The sequence below is a fragment of the Rhea americana genome, unplaced genomic scaffold, assembly GCF_003343005.1.
Source record: "Rhea americana isolate MKP2758 unplaced genomic scaffold, rheAme1 scaffold_117, whole genome shotgun sequence".
Classification (NCBI taxonomy): domain Eukaryota; kingdom Metazoa; phylum Chordata; class Aves; order Rheiformes; family Rheidae; genus Rhea; species Rhea americana.
In genome coordinates, this window is record NW_028185228.1 from 2605013 (window position 1) to 2622729 (window position 17717).

The 17717-nt window shown below is 37.2% G+C and overlaps 1 protein-coding gene across 2 annotated transcripts; it reads right to left on the reverse strand.

Moving 5' to 3' along the window:
* Positions 1 to 83: 83 nt before the first annotated feature.
* On the reverse strand, positions 84 to 17480 carry SERINC1 (serine incorporator 1). 2 transcript variants are annotated; one of them, XM_085318656.1, is made up of 10 exons: positions 17338 to 17480; positions 11631 to 11792; positions 10153 to 10346; positions 6412 to 6491; positions 6074 to 6211; positions 4822 to 4991; positions 4613 to 4703; positions 3358 to 3499; positions 3016 to 3246; positions 84 to 1692 (listed from the first exon to the last, which is right to left on the reverse strand). In XM_085318656.1, the coding sequence occupies exons 1-10, from the start codon at positions 17374 to 17376 to the stop codon at positions 1554 to 1556; spliced, it is 1386 nt and encodes a 461-aa protein (XP_085174782.1). In that variant the 5' UTR covers positions 17377 to 17480; the 3' UTR covers positions 84 to 1553. The 2 variants fall into 2 exon arrangements, with proteins under 2 accessions (XP_085174782.1, XP_085174790.1); XM_085318664.1 differs by lacking the exon at positions 17338 to 17480 and adding an exon at positions 16617 to 16649.
* Positions 17481 to 17717: the final 237 nt, after the last annotated feature.

A 17717-nucleotide genomic window follows, 5' to 3' on the forward strand; every position in this document is an offset into this window, starting at 1 on the left:
ATTCCTGGGGAAGTTTAGAGTACAGTACAAAACCATATATTATCCTTTGGCAGTAGTATGAGAGATCAAAAGCATTAGACATCTTCATCCAAATTTATTTATTAATAGGTAGTAACATGTTCAGAATTACTAAACATCTTCACTAATTGTTTCATTACCATTTTCAGTTTGACTGACATGTCAGACCAGTAACAGTCAGTGTTTAGGAGCAGGTTTAAAATAAAAGCTTACAGAATTAGCAACATGAAGTAATAGTATAAACACCACAGTAACAGATCATGACGACAACTGCTGAAGGTTCTAGAGTCACTCCCAATCWGACTGCTAAAGTCTCAAGATGTAGCAAGTAACAAATATATAAATATACAGCTTACATACTTCAATTACAAAGCAGCAAGCACAAAAGCATTTAAGATTTTGTAACTGCACGGACCTATACATTTTTTTTTTTTTTAAAAAAAAACAGATCTAATGTATTTCATGCCTAGAATTAAACTTTGTAGGCCCAAGTCCATATCTGGCAATGGACTTGCCAAGGATGGCAAGCAAAATATCTAATGCATTAAAACAACTAATTTTAGAGCCCSCATGTATTAAGAAACACTTTTGCTGAAGATTTTGTTACTGCAAGCCTCCTTTACTTACTACAATCTCAGTGCTCCTTTTCTGTTTTTTTTTTAAATACCATACTACCCCTCAAATTTTCCTCTGAAGGGCCTACAGTTTTCACCATTCACCTCCTTTAAGTTAGCCAAAAAAAAATGGTACACCAAACAGCAATAAATTACAGCAGCACTAGCCTATCTAAGCTATATATATATATATAAAAAAAAAAAGATGCATATTGTAAACTGGTGCCTTAAAACATGCTTCTGACCATGATACCAGGAATTGCTTGTTTTCCAAGGTGTCCTTCTGTCTGCAGTAGGGCACATCAGACCCAACAGCACCAAGGACATTATCTTCTTTCCAACGTTAGGTACAAGTTTCCCCCATATAATATTTGTGCCAAAGGTATTATTGCCCTCAATACAGAAAAAGTCAGGCTTTTAAATGCCAAAATAATGCAAAGTCTCCAGTAAACTCTAACATGCAGTTCTGAGTCTTAACAATGCTTGTACAAGACATAAAAATCAAGGCAACAGGGATTATCAAAGGCAGCTCCTCCTTCACTTGCAATGTCTGCTCTAATACTGTTTTGTTACATTACACCATGTGGGTTTTTAGTATTTAATACAATTGGGGATGGGGTAGGGAAGCTACTTCCAAAAGTCTTGATTTTATATCTAATGCTCCCAAAGCACAAAAATCTAGGAGTAATTCTATGAAAACCATCATCGCAGCAATTGTCACTGAGCTCAGCTAGAAAGAGTCATTTAGTGAAAGGACAAGAACACATGATTCAAGGTAATCATGCAGAATAAAGCAGGGTATACAACATGGATAGCGCACACACACATACACACACATGTATTTACAACTACACAATAGTCTGGAGTACTGTTCATTTCAAAGACAAGGTGACCCAAATACAATCTGGAGAGCAGTGCAGCCTAGTCAAAGTCACGATTTGTTAGAACCAGTGGGGCAACCAGAGTCCACACATACAGCACRATGCCAATCCAGCTGGAAGATATCTTCACCCACACAGATGGCCATTTGCTGGTCATAGTCTCGTAAGAAGAATCCRGACTGTGAAAGAAGAAAAAAAATCGTTTGTGATTTGTTTAAACATGACAGACTAGTGTAGTAAGACACTCTTCAACGCTTCATTTTCACAGTACACTCATTTTCACTTTGACTCAACACCTCTAAGAACACCTTCTCTATCCTCTCCCTACTAGGCAGTTCAAGCCAGTTAGTATGAAAACTTTATTGGCTGCAGCTGCCTTTTTTTGCCTACTGCTTTCATGCTTAGCAAACATGGAGATCCCCTCTATATTCCCAGAGCAGCAAAAATAAAAAAGAGCTCAAAACCAGAAGATACACACTCTGAATCAGACTAGTAAGTAGAAAAATCAGTTATTTTTTTATCCAAGAAAAAGCTACTGAAGACATAAAAGCAAGCAAATARTTTTGCACTCCCCCTCCCTGCAAGTTTGGGCAAGATTTTTAAACTAACTTTAGAACTCCTGAAAGTTTGATTATTATAAATGTAATTATGTCAAAGTCATTTGGGGCTTGTGGGGCAGCCTCTCTTTTATACAATTAATTAATTGTAATATCTGAGCATATCTGTGGAGAGAAGTTGGATAGCATATTTAGACATAATAAAAAATCACTTGTCAGAAGATGCCCTCTAGAAGAATTAATAAACTTCATGTCATATTGACCCCAAAAAGGCCATAAAACAAATCCATAGCAGGACTCCATTAAAAGTTATTTTAAGAAAATAYCTTTCTGATTTTGTTATAGCATTTATTATTGTATTAGAGACTTAACTTTTCTAATTCTGGAGAACCTCTGTTCAAGCTGTTAACGTAATAGTAACAGACCAAGTTAACAGAAAGTCTATCCCATTAACCTGCAGTTTGAAGCCTGCAGAAACACACACGGGGGCCATTTTATTGTGAGGATGTTTCAGGGAGCAGATAACCTAATTTCCTTCCACTATGGACCACACACAGCAAATATMTGTGTTCTACCTCTCCTTTTGCCTGCTCTCTGCACCAGATAGAGGCCTAGTGTTTACTTATTTTTAGTAAGTTACCCCTCCTCCCCCCCCCCAAAAAAAGTTAGGCTCTACCCTGCCCTGCTCACTTCAACAAGATGTATTTCAGTAGTCCAGTGAATAACGAGAATTATCCAAGAAAGCCTGGAAAAGGCTTGCAAATAAGGCTGACTAATTTTCAGATACAACTCAAATTTAATATAGAGCAAACAGTATACTCTTCCTTTGAAAAATTCCACTCAAGACCTACATTCTATTTCACTTAAATTGTGTGTCCTTCTCCCACAAGAGATAGTACCTTGTGTACTCATTACTAGTATACTATACTATCAAATGCAGATTACCTGTACCAGTTGGTAAGTGTCATCATGATATACAGTGATGCCAGGAAAAGCATGAAATGAAAAAATGAGTAACTGTAAGTAACCCCATCTCTTTCATTATCTATGGCTCGGTGGACATCATCTCCATCATCAAGGGAGCCATCACTTCTGGGCATGCCATCCTCTATCAGTGTTGATTCATCACTGGTCAGCATCAGCTTGTTCACCTGGCTGTTATTGGATGTTCGGATGCTGGATTTAACAGGAATGGACACAGTACAATTAACCAAATTAATTAAAAGTATCTCATAAAAGTAATACAAGTTAATAGGATTAAAAAAAAAAATCACAAAAAGAATTCACCTCGAATACAGAACACACAACAGGAACAAAATCAGTCCTACAATTCCTTGGGCATCCCACCACTGAACTATCTGACCTTGGGTTGGAATAGTGGTGGTGTTGTAACCAATGATGCTCAGCAAACTTGGGTTACAGCGCCTATCTGTTGGGGAAATTACATCAGAAGTTAAACAAAACAAGAGCTGAACAAATATTTAAAAGTACATGTCCACACTGAATGCAACTTTGAGACTGTGACAGTTTTAAGGTATAGAAAGCTGTGAATCTAGTTTTAGCCCATATATCTAAAGCAGAAAAATGACAGTATTCTCTATCAATATCTGTCTCTTAGAACAGGTAAAGGAAGAATATTGTTAAAATCTGTAATAAGTTATGCATCAAATGCTCTACACTCTTCCACTTCATATTAAACTTTTTAAAGCTAGAAATTTTACAGGTAGAAAACAAGTCTGACAACCACATAGTCTAGAGAAGGGGTATCAGAGTCATCTCAGAGTTAGAAAAGAATGCTACCAAGTCAGTTTGATATATCAACACTCCACAAACTACAGCACTCACTGGCAACATATAGACAAAACAGTTGAAAGTAACATGATCTTATTTCCCCATAATTACTGCAATAACTAAATACAACTCACATCTATACTGTTTAACAGATGCACAGAAAATTGTCCATAATTAAGACAAAAGGGCCATTTCCATTAAAAACACTGAGATCAATATTTGGCAAWTTATTTTTTAATCACTGGAATTTCTGAATGCTTGTTCTAAGGAGGAGTTCAGTTGTTTTCAGACACAAGAATCATTAAAGCTTTTATTAATACAGTTTAATAAAATCATTAATTAGGAAAAAAAAAATATAATCAGCATCTCAGTCAGCAGGATAAGGAACCTGGTAGGGAGACTGGCCTTCCATACATCTTGGAAGAGTTCTAGCAATCTGCAGAATCTAAACTTCAGAGTAATGCAATCCTGCCAATGATTTGTAGAAATCTTCCATATATTACACATAAGAACAGTGCAAAAAAACCAAGCTCTCTCTGAAAGAACTGTATCCTCTTCAGTATTGTCATAGAGAAGGTTTTGAAGGTGAGGGAGGGGGTGCAACCACAAAGCAATGGCTCCTGCCTCCAACTTCAACATTTTAACATAGTACTTCATTCTAATATTGCCTCGTAAAAAAGCAGACATAGTTTAAAAAAAATAATTTTAAAGAGTAGTAAACTAAAAAGACATATATTGCTGCTACACTTACCTGGTTCATTGGTCATAGCTGACCAAGTCAAATACATTGTATAAATTGTGATCACAGAAGACTGCAGCAAACCAGATCTTGGCTGAGATTCCTTTAAGTAGTCAAAAACAAATCAAGCAATTAATAAAAGGTTTCAGGTACAATGACATGATGGGTTTTTGTTTGAAAATAATATGAAAAACAGAAAACAAAAAGAATTAAAACTATACCTGAATCTTTGGCAGAATTGACATTACAGAGGCCCCAATACACAGCAGCATATTGACACTGATGAATGCCTTGTTTTCAGAACAACCTTCTGGATGAGTGTAATAAACATAAAACAATACAATAGCTACAAGAGACAGCAGATAATTGACAGCTGTAGCTGACAGCAGAGCTGTGAAGAGACAAAAACATTGTATTATAAACTAGTTTAACTCTGAGTATTAAAATTCAGTAACTATTCRATGATCGTCAAGTTTTGTATGTAATACACAAAGAATTAGAGAACAGCATGGGCACTAAAACGTAAAGGAAATTAAATATATATTTTTTTATATATACACATATATACATACATATATATATATACACACACACAAACATATATTTTACCACCACATTTAAGAGCACCTAGTAGAAAGGGCCCCAACTCTTCTCAATACTTTAAAGTGTTAAAAAGACGTATAATACAAAGGATGCAAAACCTACAGCAATGTCTGATTCGCCAATGTTTTAACAGTAACCAAGAAGAAATATAAAGGAATATATTTACATTAACAATATTTTGAAGCAAAGCTAAAAAAAAAAAAAAGGAACTTCTCTAATGAATGGAAAAACAAAATCTCATTTCCAAATTCTTTCTTATATTAAAAAGTAAACTGAAGTAGCTGTTACAAAAAAATTAGGCTGTGCTGGTTTTTGAAATGACTTAAGAGTCATTTCAGATACGGTAATTTAAATTAACATATCATTTCTCCAGTGGGATGTCTTGTACTCTTCTTCACTATCTTGGCTTTTCACTCACTGTATACCTTGGAGGAATGACCAACAGGCAGACAGAAAAAAAAAATCAATTACTTGTGATGCTCATGCTCAGCATGAAGAGGTTAATAGGTCTGTTTATTTTTAATCAGCAGTAACGTATAACAAAGTCTGAAGCTCGGGAGAAAAAAAAAAAAAAAAAAAGCTACAACTGCCACTTCTCTGCTATCATAAAGTGATGCCCTATTCCTTGAGACGAGATCTTATTACTCAGATGCTGCCTCCATATATATAATAAATATATATATATATATATATATATATATATATTTTAACTTGGCATCTAAAAGAAAGCAAGATAAAAGCCCAGAACTACATCTCAGAAAAAAAATCCTTACGCACAAGACCATCTTGGCAAAATGCATTGCTCAGGGATTTATGTACTCAGCATACAATGAACCATACAGTTCTTAATCATAATGCAGTTTCCTTTACCTGCGTACCAGCATCTTGAGTTTCCTTCCTCCATTTTTTCAACCCAAGATTCATTCCAGGAGTGAGCAAAGTCAATAAGCAAGACCAGCTGGATAAGAATAAAGCAGAATGCTCCAGCCATGCCTACATAAAACCATACTATAAAAGAGAAATAAAGCAAAACCAGTTCAGAACCATAGCTATCTTACCCCATCTCTTAATGTCTGTCTTTAAATACAGACAACAGCTATATTTATGCTGCTGCAGTTAAAAAAAATTGCAAGATATTAGCATGCACTTAATTTTGTTTTAGAACAATTATGGTTGCGCTATGATACAATAGAAGGCAATACTCTTACCAGTAGTAAAAGGTCCCTCTGGGATGAAGAAGGCTCCAACACTAATTGCTAGTGCTGTTGCAAATTTAAAGAACCAGAATCTAAAGAAAGAAAGTCAGGCAACCATTAAAATCTGATGTACTTTGCAAAATCTCAAAAGTACACAAAATGCAAACCAACGAACTTTAAAACCCCGTTACTCACATTCTTACATTTTTTAAAAAAACTAAATTATCTTTCTTCTTTTGAAGCAAGACAAAAATCTTGTCTATTTCTTTTTCTAGAAAACAATGCTTTCTAGAAAAAGATGCTTAAACTGTGCTAGACTAACAAAGAGTATGACACTTATTTTCCACAGCTATCCTACTGACATATTACACATGAAACGAGGGTGGAGTATAATTGCAGGATTTTTTAATTACACTTTTGGGGAAAGGAGTTGGGTTTTCTTTTTTCTTCTTCTTCTTTTTTTTTTTTTTTTTTTTTTTTTGTATGAAGCACAGTATCTATAAAGCAAGTCATATATTTTTAATGAAAAACTGCAATGTCATCTTAAGTTCATCACTTATCTGCCAAAATAACTGTTTCACTTAGATAGATAACTTTTTTTAAAAAGTCACTTAAGCTGTTTATCTGTTTAAACTTAATGTATAGGCAGCACATGAGTAGTACTCTAAAACTGTTTCCACATTTCTGTTTTMCAAAGATTCTGTCAAGTGCAAGACTACAGGACTTGACATTGTAGTAAGAAGAAAATAAGCAGCTCCACAATATTCATATGACAGTGCTGGAGACTTGGAAGAAAAAAATCATTGCATATAAATATATCTGACTTAAAATACCCTAGGTAAGAACAAAGGAAGAAGTAAAGTAAGTTTGTTTGTTTTGCTTTTTTTTCCCAAAGAAAAGTCAAGTTTAAGTTGCCACAAAAGCAAAAAGAAACCTAAGCAAGTTATGAGTAAACTTGGGAGAAAATTTAGAAGTTCTATAACCAGAAGAGTAAGGTTATTGAAGTGCGCACATATCAGAGTAACGGGTACAAAAATCCTACCTATTTTTACTATCAAAATCAAAAAGTTAGACGGTATGGTTGGTGCCTACAATAATAGCAAACTTTATGCTGGAGTTCCCCATCAGCCTCACTTTGGTTCCCATGAGACTGAAACATGCCAAAAGCTCAGATTCTTTCCACTGACTTCAAATACTTCAGGCCCACATTGGACAGGGATTTATCACAGCAACAAAATTAAAGGATTCGTCCTTGACAGAAAAGACGTGATCAACTTCTAAGGCCCTGTTCCAAAGCAGCAGCAGTAAAAACACACTCATGGACAAATAAAATAGTTCAGATGTTTCTAGATTTTCCTAGAAAGAAGATAGGGAAATATTTTCAAAGATTCTCCTCACTCCAAATACAATTCATATTCAAATATACTGCAAACGGAATTTCTAATTCAAGAATTATGCCCAACAAAACCTTAAGAAGGTGAAGCCAATTTTTTGTGACCACAGAGACCTGCAGCTCTAAATATAGATCTGATACCAAATACATGTACTTCAAAACTGAATATAGCATAGAGTCATGTACCACAGCCSAGGCAATAAGCAATGATGTCCAACAGCTGCATGGTTCTCAAATTTTCTGTCTCCTCCCATCTTTTCATATACTTTGGACACCATCACTTTATTATAACAACCAGAAGCAGAGATTACACTGCTCCAGAGGAATAAATTTTAACTGAGCAGAGAGGAACTATGTGAAATGAAAAGAGAAGTATAGAATATAGGAAAAATGGATTACAGTGGAACACAAAAAGGTGACCAAATTCACTTGCAAAGCTGAATTGACTTAGAATAAATATTCTTATAATCCATACCTACTAAAGCTAGTTTTTGAATCCAAATATGGGAACTGATATCAATGCCATTCTCAATTACAGAAATAAGAACAAGCTCCAGTTAGCCTATATAGTATCTCTATTTTTAGACCTTTTTGAAGGATCTTAATGTCCTATCTATACAGCTTGCATGATAGCTGAAAAGAATACGTATCTGAAATAATATTCACAATTGCTATGCATTCAGTGCAAGCCAGCAACAATCTTCTAAATATAATTGAGTTCTTATTTTTTATTATCCTAATGCAAGAAGCCATTCTATTTGCTGTTACAAAAGAAAAGAAAGTACACACCAGCACCAGACCATATCTACTGGGTTTAACTTGCATGAAGATGGAGAAAAGTTAGCAGCTATACATGGGCAAACATAATGACTTGAATAATTCGGAATATTGACTGAAAGATTACATTGCAAAATATAATTAATTGAAGTTGTAAATAATTCCAAAAATAAAAGCTACGATTTTGTATGTAACTGTTACATGAAATATGTCTCCCTCAGCTTTCACTACATACGAGGAAAAGGAGGTACTTCAAGGTTTCAATATGGTGTTTAACTATCTTCAGACTGATCACTACCAGGTATTTCAATAATTATTATAAAAAATTAAATGCAAAATACAGATATAGAATGTACCTGATCAATTTTATTGGTCAGCATGCAGTTTGTAACAAGTACGCTCTAAATTGACAATTATCCTTGGAGGTACTGGAAAGATTTAAGGGTACGCTCTCCAAACAAAGAGGAGGGGAAAAAAAACAAAACAAAAAGAAGACTGAACTGAGCTACTGCTGCTAATGCATCATCCCAAAAACTACATTACAAGTACCATACCCAACATCCCTCTTCAGACCTAAGCAAATAAAAATATAAACCTAAGCAATATTCCTCTCAGTCTATCTTCTCTTCCCCAAAGAAATCATTCTGAAATTATTACTCATTTTATGCTAGAGAGTCTTAATTTTAACCATCTTGAAAAGAGYGAGCAAGATGAGATCACTCAGACTAATAATCACAAATGGTTTTAGGCATTTTCTGCCGTGCTCTATTACAACAATTAGCATCTCCCTGGTTTAAGAAGTTACACTACACATAAGTTCAGCCTGGAAGAAAACTACTACACTCCATAGAATTGGTAAGGTTGGAAGGGACCTCTGTAGATCATCTAGTCCAACCCTCAAATGAGTGGCCCGTATGGGGATCGAACCTGTGACCTTGGCATTATTAGCACCATGCTCTAAGTAACTGAGCTAAACCTAACCCCCCAAATCTGATACGATCTTAAGATTTATAATCTTAGCCATAACAGAATAGAAAAGGAAAAATTGTGAAGCTGGGAAACTAAATATACACATTACTTCTCTTTACGCAAAGGAGGAGACCAAAGAGAAGAGAGCAGAGGGGGRAGAGACACAGAAAATAAACTAAATAATAATTCTATTCCTTTACTCATTTTAAAAATAGAATTGTTCAGCTAAGAGCAAGGCCTTATAAACATCAAAGTTAAGAGGAACATAATTTCTAGTGGACGGATGAGGCTTTTATAAGCTTTTTACATGTGGAAAGATCACTATGGAAGGAAACTTAGTATCATTATGCATCTTTGAATTTTGTCATCTTTGGACAAAAGCAGAACCTCTAATCTTGAGAAACCTCCAGATAGATTATCCTTTTCCTCTTTATAGAAATTAATCTGGCATGTCTAAGAACTCAAATAACTTTGAATGCCCTCTACTGCAAWAAGACTCTTCTAGCTACTACGAAATTATTTGTTACTGAACAGTAAATTTGCTTAGCCACAAGCTTTATTTTCACAGTAGCTGTATCACACATACAATCTCATTTCTCATTTCTGTATCTTACCCATTGTGCACCGCTGCTCTTGGGTCATTGCTGCTCTTCACTTTGATCATCAATAAGGAGAAGAGAAGAAAGAACATGGCCATACCAAAGCACACACGGTACACTGCTTTGTAACCGACTAATACATCACAATTTACATGGCCATGCACACCGGGGATAGTTGTTCCGATCCCTCCATCACAAAATCCAGGAATCTGTGAATAACACAAGATATCTGAGTAATCCATAAAATGCCTTATGTCAGCAAAAACAAATCACAATATTAATTAATTTAACACTAATAAATTGTTAACATTATGCAACCACTACGCATTGCTACAGAACACGATACTGAGCAACTCTATAATTACAAGCACAATCTAACTAGAATATTAAACCCTTTCATGGAAAAAAGTAAAAAAAATCCTGTGAAGGTAAATTCTCAGCAAAAACAAACCCTCATGATAATAAGATTTATTTTTAAACAATTTCAGAACTTCTCAAAGTTTCCACTTTTTGATCTGAATCAGAAAATAATGAATAAAAGAAATACCGTATATTTGTCTTGAAAACCTCCCCCCAAAAAAGCATCATTACAATCAGTTAGAAGTATCCATAACAATCAAACAAAGTAGCTGAGAATATCATTTCCTGTCAGATCCAGGACATGAGTAAGATCTCTCTGAAGTCAAATAAATCATATTTCTTATAAAGGTGACTAGTACAGCTTACTCAAGCTTTAATTTGGTTACCATATCACAGTGAAATAAACATTTACAGATTTATCATTTTTAGGGAGGTAAATCAAAACCATACCTCTCAGAAGTTGCTATCTACTAAAGAAAATTCAAGATACAACAAAATAAAGTTTAATAGAACCAAAAAAATGCAATCAGAGTTCAATGAAACCTATAAGCTCTCCTGTAACCAACAAATTATCATTCCATAAGTTCATGCACCATCCTGTCATCATTATAACTAATAAACTGTAAAATCATATGAGCACTTCCTGTTATCATTAGTGAAAAATATTTTCTTTATGCATTTGCAAGGACTTTATTTTAAAGTTTTAACTAGTACAGCACAATAACTGAAAGATAAATTGTGATTATTTTTCATTCTTCTATGCTATGATTGGTAGCCATCAAAATCAATTAAGGACTGCAAATACAAGCATCTCAGTAATATATAATTTTAAAACTGCAAACATAAATAACAGCTTCCCGTTTGATACACAAACATATGTTTTCTGAGCTATTAAAGAAGAGATGCAACTTTATTTCTAAATACTGCTATTCATCTGTACAGTGCTCCCAAGAGTCCTTAATCATACATAAGGAAATTAAATGGCAATTGTAAAGCAGAGGGGGCAGCACAATTATGCATTTCCAAGTGAAACCTATGCTTTCAGGATGTCACTTGGAACCAATCTGTTAGAATCAATTTACTTATTAAAAAAAAAAGGGGGGGGGGGTATGTTAGAATAGATGTAACCTAACCTTCTTCAGCTGCTCTTCCATTCCTGGTATTAACATCACACAGGCAACACTCACACCAAGAAGTAAAAAGAATGCATAAATCAGCCTYGTTATGGTGGAGTTGTTTCCACTGGGGCAGCATCGGCAGAGCAGGCATGGGGCACTTCCACAGAGACATGGTATCTGACAGAGAAACAGAATGTAAAGTTCGTTAGATTTTTGTAATACTATATTTCAGTAATTAATCAGGCTGTGTAGGTTATCAGAAATTATTACAGAAAACACCATCCCACTTATCTCATCATTAGTGTAAGTTAAGTCTTCTGACATATTACAGAGCCTCCTAACAATCTTTGTAGTAATTCCTAATGCGCCACTGCACAGCAAAGATTACTTTTCTGTCTCAAAAAAAATCATTTACAGATTCAGAGAAAATAAAGGTTGGATTTGTGCTCATTTGTTCACTTGAATTTTATTTCAGCTAATTAAGAATCAAGAGGTTTGTTTGTTTGTTTGTTAACTACTACATCATCTGAGGAACAAGTCTACCATTGCACAGCTATAGAAATTAAATGAATACACCGCAAAAAACCTTCTTGGGAGCAACTGCCACTCAGGTACATCTTCAGCATTTAACAGAGCTGGGCTGTAATCCTTACTGGGACRCTAGATGGTAAAATTAACTTACCTAACGTAAAACAACTACAAACTGCAAGAATAAGACCAAAACAGAGTACCTATATTATCATCTCTACCAAATATCAACAGCCAAAGCAGACAGGAATGCTGTACAGTTGTATATATTTTGAGGGGGAAAATGCAYATAGAGCTGAGAACATAAAATATTTCCATTCAATACTGTTTGCCCTTAAAAGAAAATTAAAGGAAGAAGGAAAGAGATCAGATAGGGGTTTTTTTCAGTGAAACAGCACTATGTTCCATTCCTTAGCAATTTTCTGCTACCCAGTGAGTGGCACTTTGAGGAGGGAAAGGATTGGGTTCCTCAAGTAAGCATAAGCTAAGTGAAAAACAAAAAGGGAATGATTCACTCAAAATATTCTTTTCAAAAATGTATTTTATTTCTCCTTAGAAAGAAATCATTTTGCCTAAAAACATACAGGAAATATCAACGAGTAGTTAACAGCTAAGTTTTTGAGGCTAYGTATTTTACAGTTTAATTTACCAACATCCAACATGAGGACTATGTATGGCACAAGTGTTCTCCCTGGCACAGTTGCCACCTTTTTCATTAAGCAAGTGTTATTCTAYTTCAACTACAGCAAAATACTCAACCTCGTACAGTTACTAAACTGCTGTAAAATCTAGCTTCTATCCCACCACATATTCAGGCACATCTCTGTCAGAGGATAAAAATATAGGTGTTAATTATTACATGAAAGACACCCACTCACGTAAGAAAATACGAGCAGTCACGTTGTCAGATGACCAATATATGGTAAGATGGCAGGCACATGTCAGAGGAGAGTTCTTAAAAGTTTAGTCATGGGACAAACAAAATTCCAGTGGGCGGCTGCTGCTACTGGGAGCCTGCGAGAATGCTACTGGCAGTCTTCTGAGAAGCCCTTAGGAAAAGGATCAGATTATCTGCTCTAATGGGTTCAACTAGACCTACATGCTAGGAACCAAGTCCCTCATTTAAAATAATTTCCGYGTATTTTTTTTTTATTTTTCAAGGATGGAAGAGCCAAGAATTTTCACCCTACTATGGTACAAAATCATTTTTAACTAAGCAAACTTCGGAATTAAAAGTTGTCTTGCTAAAAGCGAATCTATCTAGATTTTCATTGTAACTATTTCAGTATGTAAAAGGCATACTGAAGATTTTTATCTTTTTCTCCTCCACTCAGTATCATTACAGCACAAAGCATATGAAGGTGTTGATAGCAAGCAACTACATTAAGGGCATCTATGCTTAGTAAGCAGGAAATGTGTGGCAAATACTGGATTAGCACTTATCAGCACTTTATAGCACTAATGCATAACACTGTCTCCTGCCACATCACTTCACTAGAGAAGAAGATTTCTGTCTGCACTCAAACTTATTCTGTCTGCAGTACTACACTGAAGACACCATCGAATGAAAGTTTGAACTTGGCAGCACAGGACTTCAGCCTGGCTTCATGGCCTGCAGAAAACTTGGTGCAAGAAGTCCTGTGTAAGAGTCACTTCTCTGGAGAATTCCCATGATAAATTGTTTATTAAATGCTCCCAATTGGAGCAGCTTCCTTCCGACTGCATCAAAGTGAACACACAGGAAGTGGACCCAGTCTAACCCAGGTGCTTCCAGGTACGCAGGAGCCTGGAAGTGCCGGAAATAAAGACGACCATCTCCTCCCCACTGGGAGGCCATGCAGCCAAAGCGAAGCAGTGCATCTCATCTAATTGTGTAAGCTCCAACATTAGCTTTTGTAACATTCTGTCCCAAAACAGCTCATAATCATATTCTTACCAGCTGTAACCAGGCACACCCCTGATCGAGAAATCCCTACTCATACAAGCTGGCTACTTCTGCAAGGAATCATGTTACAGCCTTGGACTCCCTCTTCCTTTTGGGAAGACAGAATATATGCTATTATAATAACATATTATTATACCACTGACAAAAAAAAAATTAACAAGGAGTAGATTTAAAAAAGAACAGAGAATAAAGAACATCCTGTCCATGAAATCCAGTTAATCAGCAGAGGAAGAAAGAATATAGTTTGTGTCAATTTCTCTAAGTTCAGAGCTCTTCCTGTATTTTAAAAAAAAAAAATCTTTTCCAGAACAGCAGCTACTGTACAAACAGTAAGATACCACTCGCTAGATCAAAGCTTAAAGTTAACCTCTCTGGTGAAGTTCTGCACAGTCATAGATGTGGAGAGAACGCTATTCCCTGATTAAGTTTTAGTCTGTGTTCTTAAGGGTGCTAGGACAAGAATTAATAAATCATGATCGCATAAGTCTCTTGCCATTCAATAGCTTTTGAACCTACTTATTAACTTACATTTCAGTAAGCTTTTGAGAAAAATCAGGAGCTCAGTGGAAGTTTTCCTCACTGAGGAAAATTAAGAAAAGATGACCTACACACTTATTTTGGCAGCAGCTGGAGAGATGAGTTAATTCATGGTTGCCAAAGTAGTCACTTCATTCTCTAGGCTAGTGGAAATTGCAGGAAGAACACATAGCAAGATGAATATTGCAAACACACAGATAGAAAGAAAAAAAAACCCATTGAGGACAGGTTTTTAATATCAAATGTAATCTTCTTACTAAGATAAAGACTATATGATTACATACTGAATTAACTGCTTTCAAGAACACTAAGCCCCCATTGGACCTGGTCAGGTTTCAGTCACATTCATCCCTACTCACATACTTAAAAGAACCAATTCAATCAAAATCTTTGTCTGGTTGAAGAATATTAAAGGGAGGGAAGCAGCAGTTGAGCTATTTCAGTACAATACAGGCAAGACTCAGCACAGAGAAGATAGCAGGACTGACTGATCAATCCAGGCAGTTTGGATCAGAAACTTTCAGCTGAGATGACAATGCTTCTAAGGACCTTCTCCCCTCTTCTAAGGCTCATCTTTGCTCTTAACGTTAAACCAAAATGTCGCATGATCAGCACAAAATTCAATGTAGGGCAGAACTATACTCAGCAATAATAGGATGCAAAGCTGAATTCAGAMGAAATAAAGGTATGAGGTCTGACATTGTGATCAGTTACTCAAAATAGCTCTGTGTGGCACAACACATGGTCTCGCAGAGAAACTACACAGTAGATGCAACGCTGGTGCAGTATCTTTCAGGACAAATGAGGAGTAGGTTTCCTAGCAATGGCACAGTTCCGCACTAGCACAAACTCCACTRCTTCTAGTTCTTCTGCTACCTCACCCTTGCAGCTTGTTTCTCATCCAAAGTAATCAGCTCTGTTTATACAGGCATGTCCTAAGAGACCAGAGATGCAGGCATATTCCTACTATGAGAACTAGTATATGCTTCAAAGCACTGATTAGCTGTGAATTTAACTGAGCAAAGAAAAATCAACACATTAAAGCCATCAGCAGAACAAAAACAAAACTAAGAAAGCCAACAACAACAAAAAATCTGATTTGTTTGGGCACTCTAAGGGAAGGGAGGTAAGTTACCCACAGAAAATCCAATTTAATCAATATTACACACTTATGTACATTATTTGATTCAAAAGACTTGCCTGTATCTGAAAGCACCTCTCTGTACAGAAATGAGCATTCAAGACCAAGARCAAGTATACAGGCATACTTTATGCACTACAAGCACCCCAGTCAGTTACTAGAAAGCCTGTTTATGCACTTGAACATTCAATCTATAACTCAAGTATTTTAATTAAACCATATAGTTATGCTGTCACTTAGTATTTCMCAGTAATTAAAAATTGTAAAGTTAACTACATTCTGCTACTAATTTAAAACCTATCTGCCTAACCCACTGAGTGGTATTTAAAATGTTAATTAAAGAGAGGTGAACRCAGCCAGTGCTTCTTTAGTAGGATATTAGTAGCTTATTTACATGCTTATCAGCCTGGAAGCTTAGCTTTAACGCAATAATTTACCAATTCTATGATCATTTTGCAGAATTTAAATAGAAAATTGAGGAATTAAATAGCATCCCTCTAGTTAAATATCCTCCTCTACTAGGAGAGCCAAAGTTCACGTTTTGTTCCATTACGGCACAAAAAAAAAAAAAAAAAAAAAAAAAAAAAAAAAAAATAGAAAACTGAATCAATGCAAGGTTTTACGATACCAGTAAGTTTGCTGTATGAACTCCTGGTTAAATATATATATAAACTCATTTAAGAAAAAAAAAAGTATAATCTTTTTGATACTGAAAAAATTTAGGTTTTTAAATCCCACTGACATTTTTATCCCAAACGTCTGAGTCATAATGCACACAACTGTATCTATTCTCATAGGAAGTAGGTTTGCAACGACATCTGATAACTTAAGAGCAAGAAGACAACAATACCACAGTGCCGAAGATCATCTATGCAAAAATCTCTGATGACTTCTGCGTTTTTCTGCATGGTTAACAGTTTTAAGAACCATTTCAAACTAGTATTTCTGAGCATTCACAAACAGCATCCRACGGTGCTCAGTAAGAAGGCGGTGACATCACCACAGACTACTATGCAAAAAGAAAGAGGCGCCTCGGCAAGACAAAGATGTTACAAAGGGTGGAGCTGCTCAGAGACGTATGAAAGAGGAATTCAGTGCATTCGCCAGGATCAACGCAGGAAAACACGCGAACTGTATTTTCCCAAAACAAATGTAGAACTCTATATGTAAACATTTGGTAAGGTTATTACTCCTTTTACATATTTGAGAGATTAAAAATAAGGACTTTTAGCGGAATCAGCAACGCCTCCCGCCCCACAGTAACGCAGGCTAAGAGAGAGGGGCAGCACGGCAGGCCGGCCCGCCCGAAGGGGCGCGGAGCTTCCCCTCGCCCCAGCGGGGCGCCAACGGCGGATCCCGGGGGCGCGGCCCGCTTCTCCCTGCTCCACGGGGTGCGAGGGCCTTGCCGGGAGGAGCGGGAGAGGCCCGCGGGGGACGGAGGACAGCGAAGGGAGGGAGGGAGGGAGGGAGAGCAGCGCCCGGCCGCCGACAAAGCCGCGCCGGGCCTGCCCCGGGAAGGGGGAGCGGGGGGGGGGTGGGGAGCCGCCCGGCGCCCGCCATGCCCGCGTTACCCAGCTCGCCACGGAGCAGAGCCCCAGGACGCCGCCCATACTGCGCGGCGCGCTCCGGCTCCCCCAAGATGGAAGCGCCGCGGCCGCTCGCTCTCCACGGCCTTGTTTACGCCTCACCCGGGCGCTTCCGGCTGCTCTGACGGCAGCGCCGAACGTCACTTCCGGAGCGAGGTGTGGCGGCCGTCGGCGACGGCGGGTGGCGGGCGGCGGCGGTTGGGTGCTGAGGCGCCATGCGGGGCCGCCTGTGCGACGGGCAGGACGGGCGGGCGGTAGCCTCGTCCGTAGGGGGCTTGTGCCTGCTCCCWGGGGCCTTGGGAAGAACGGATTTGTCTGCCCCGAAGGACGCGTCTGCGGCGGCACAGGGACCCCCTCTGCCCCTG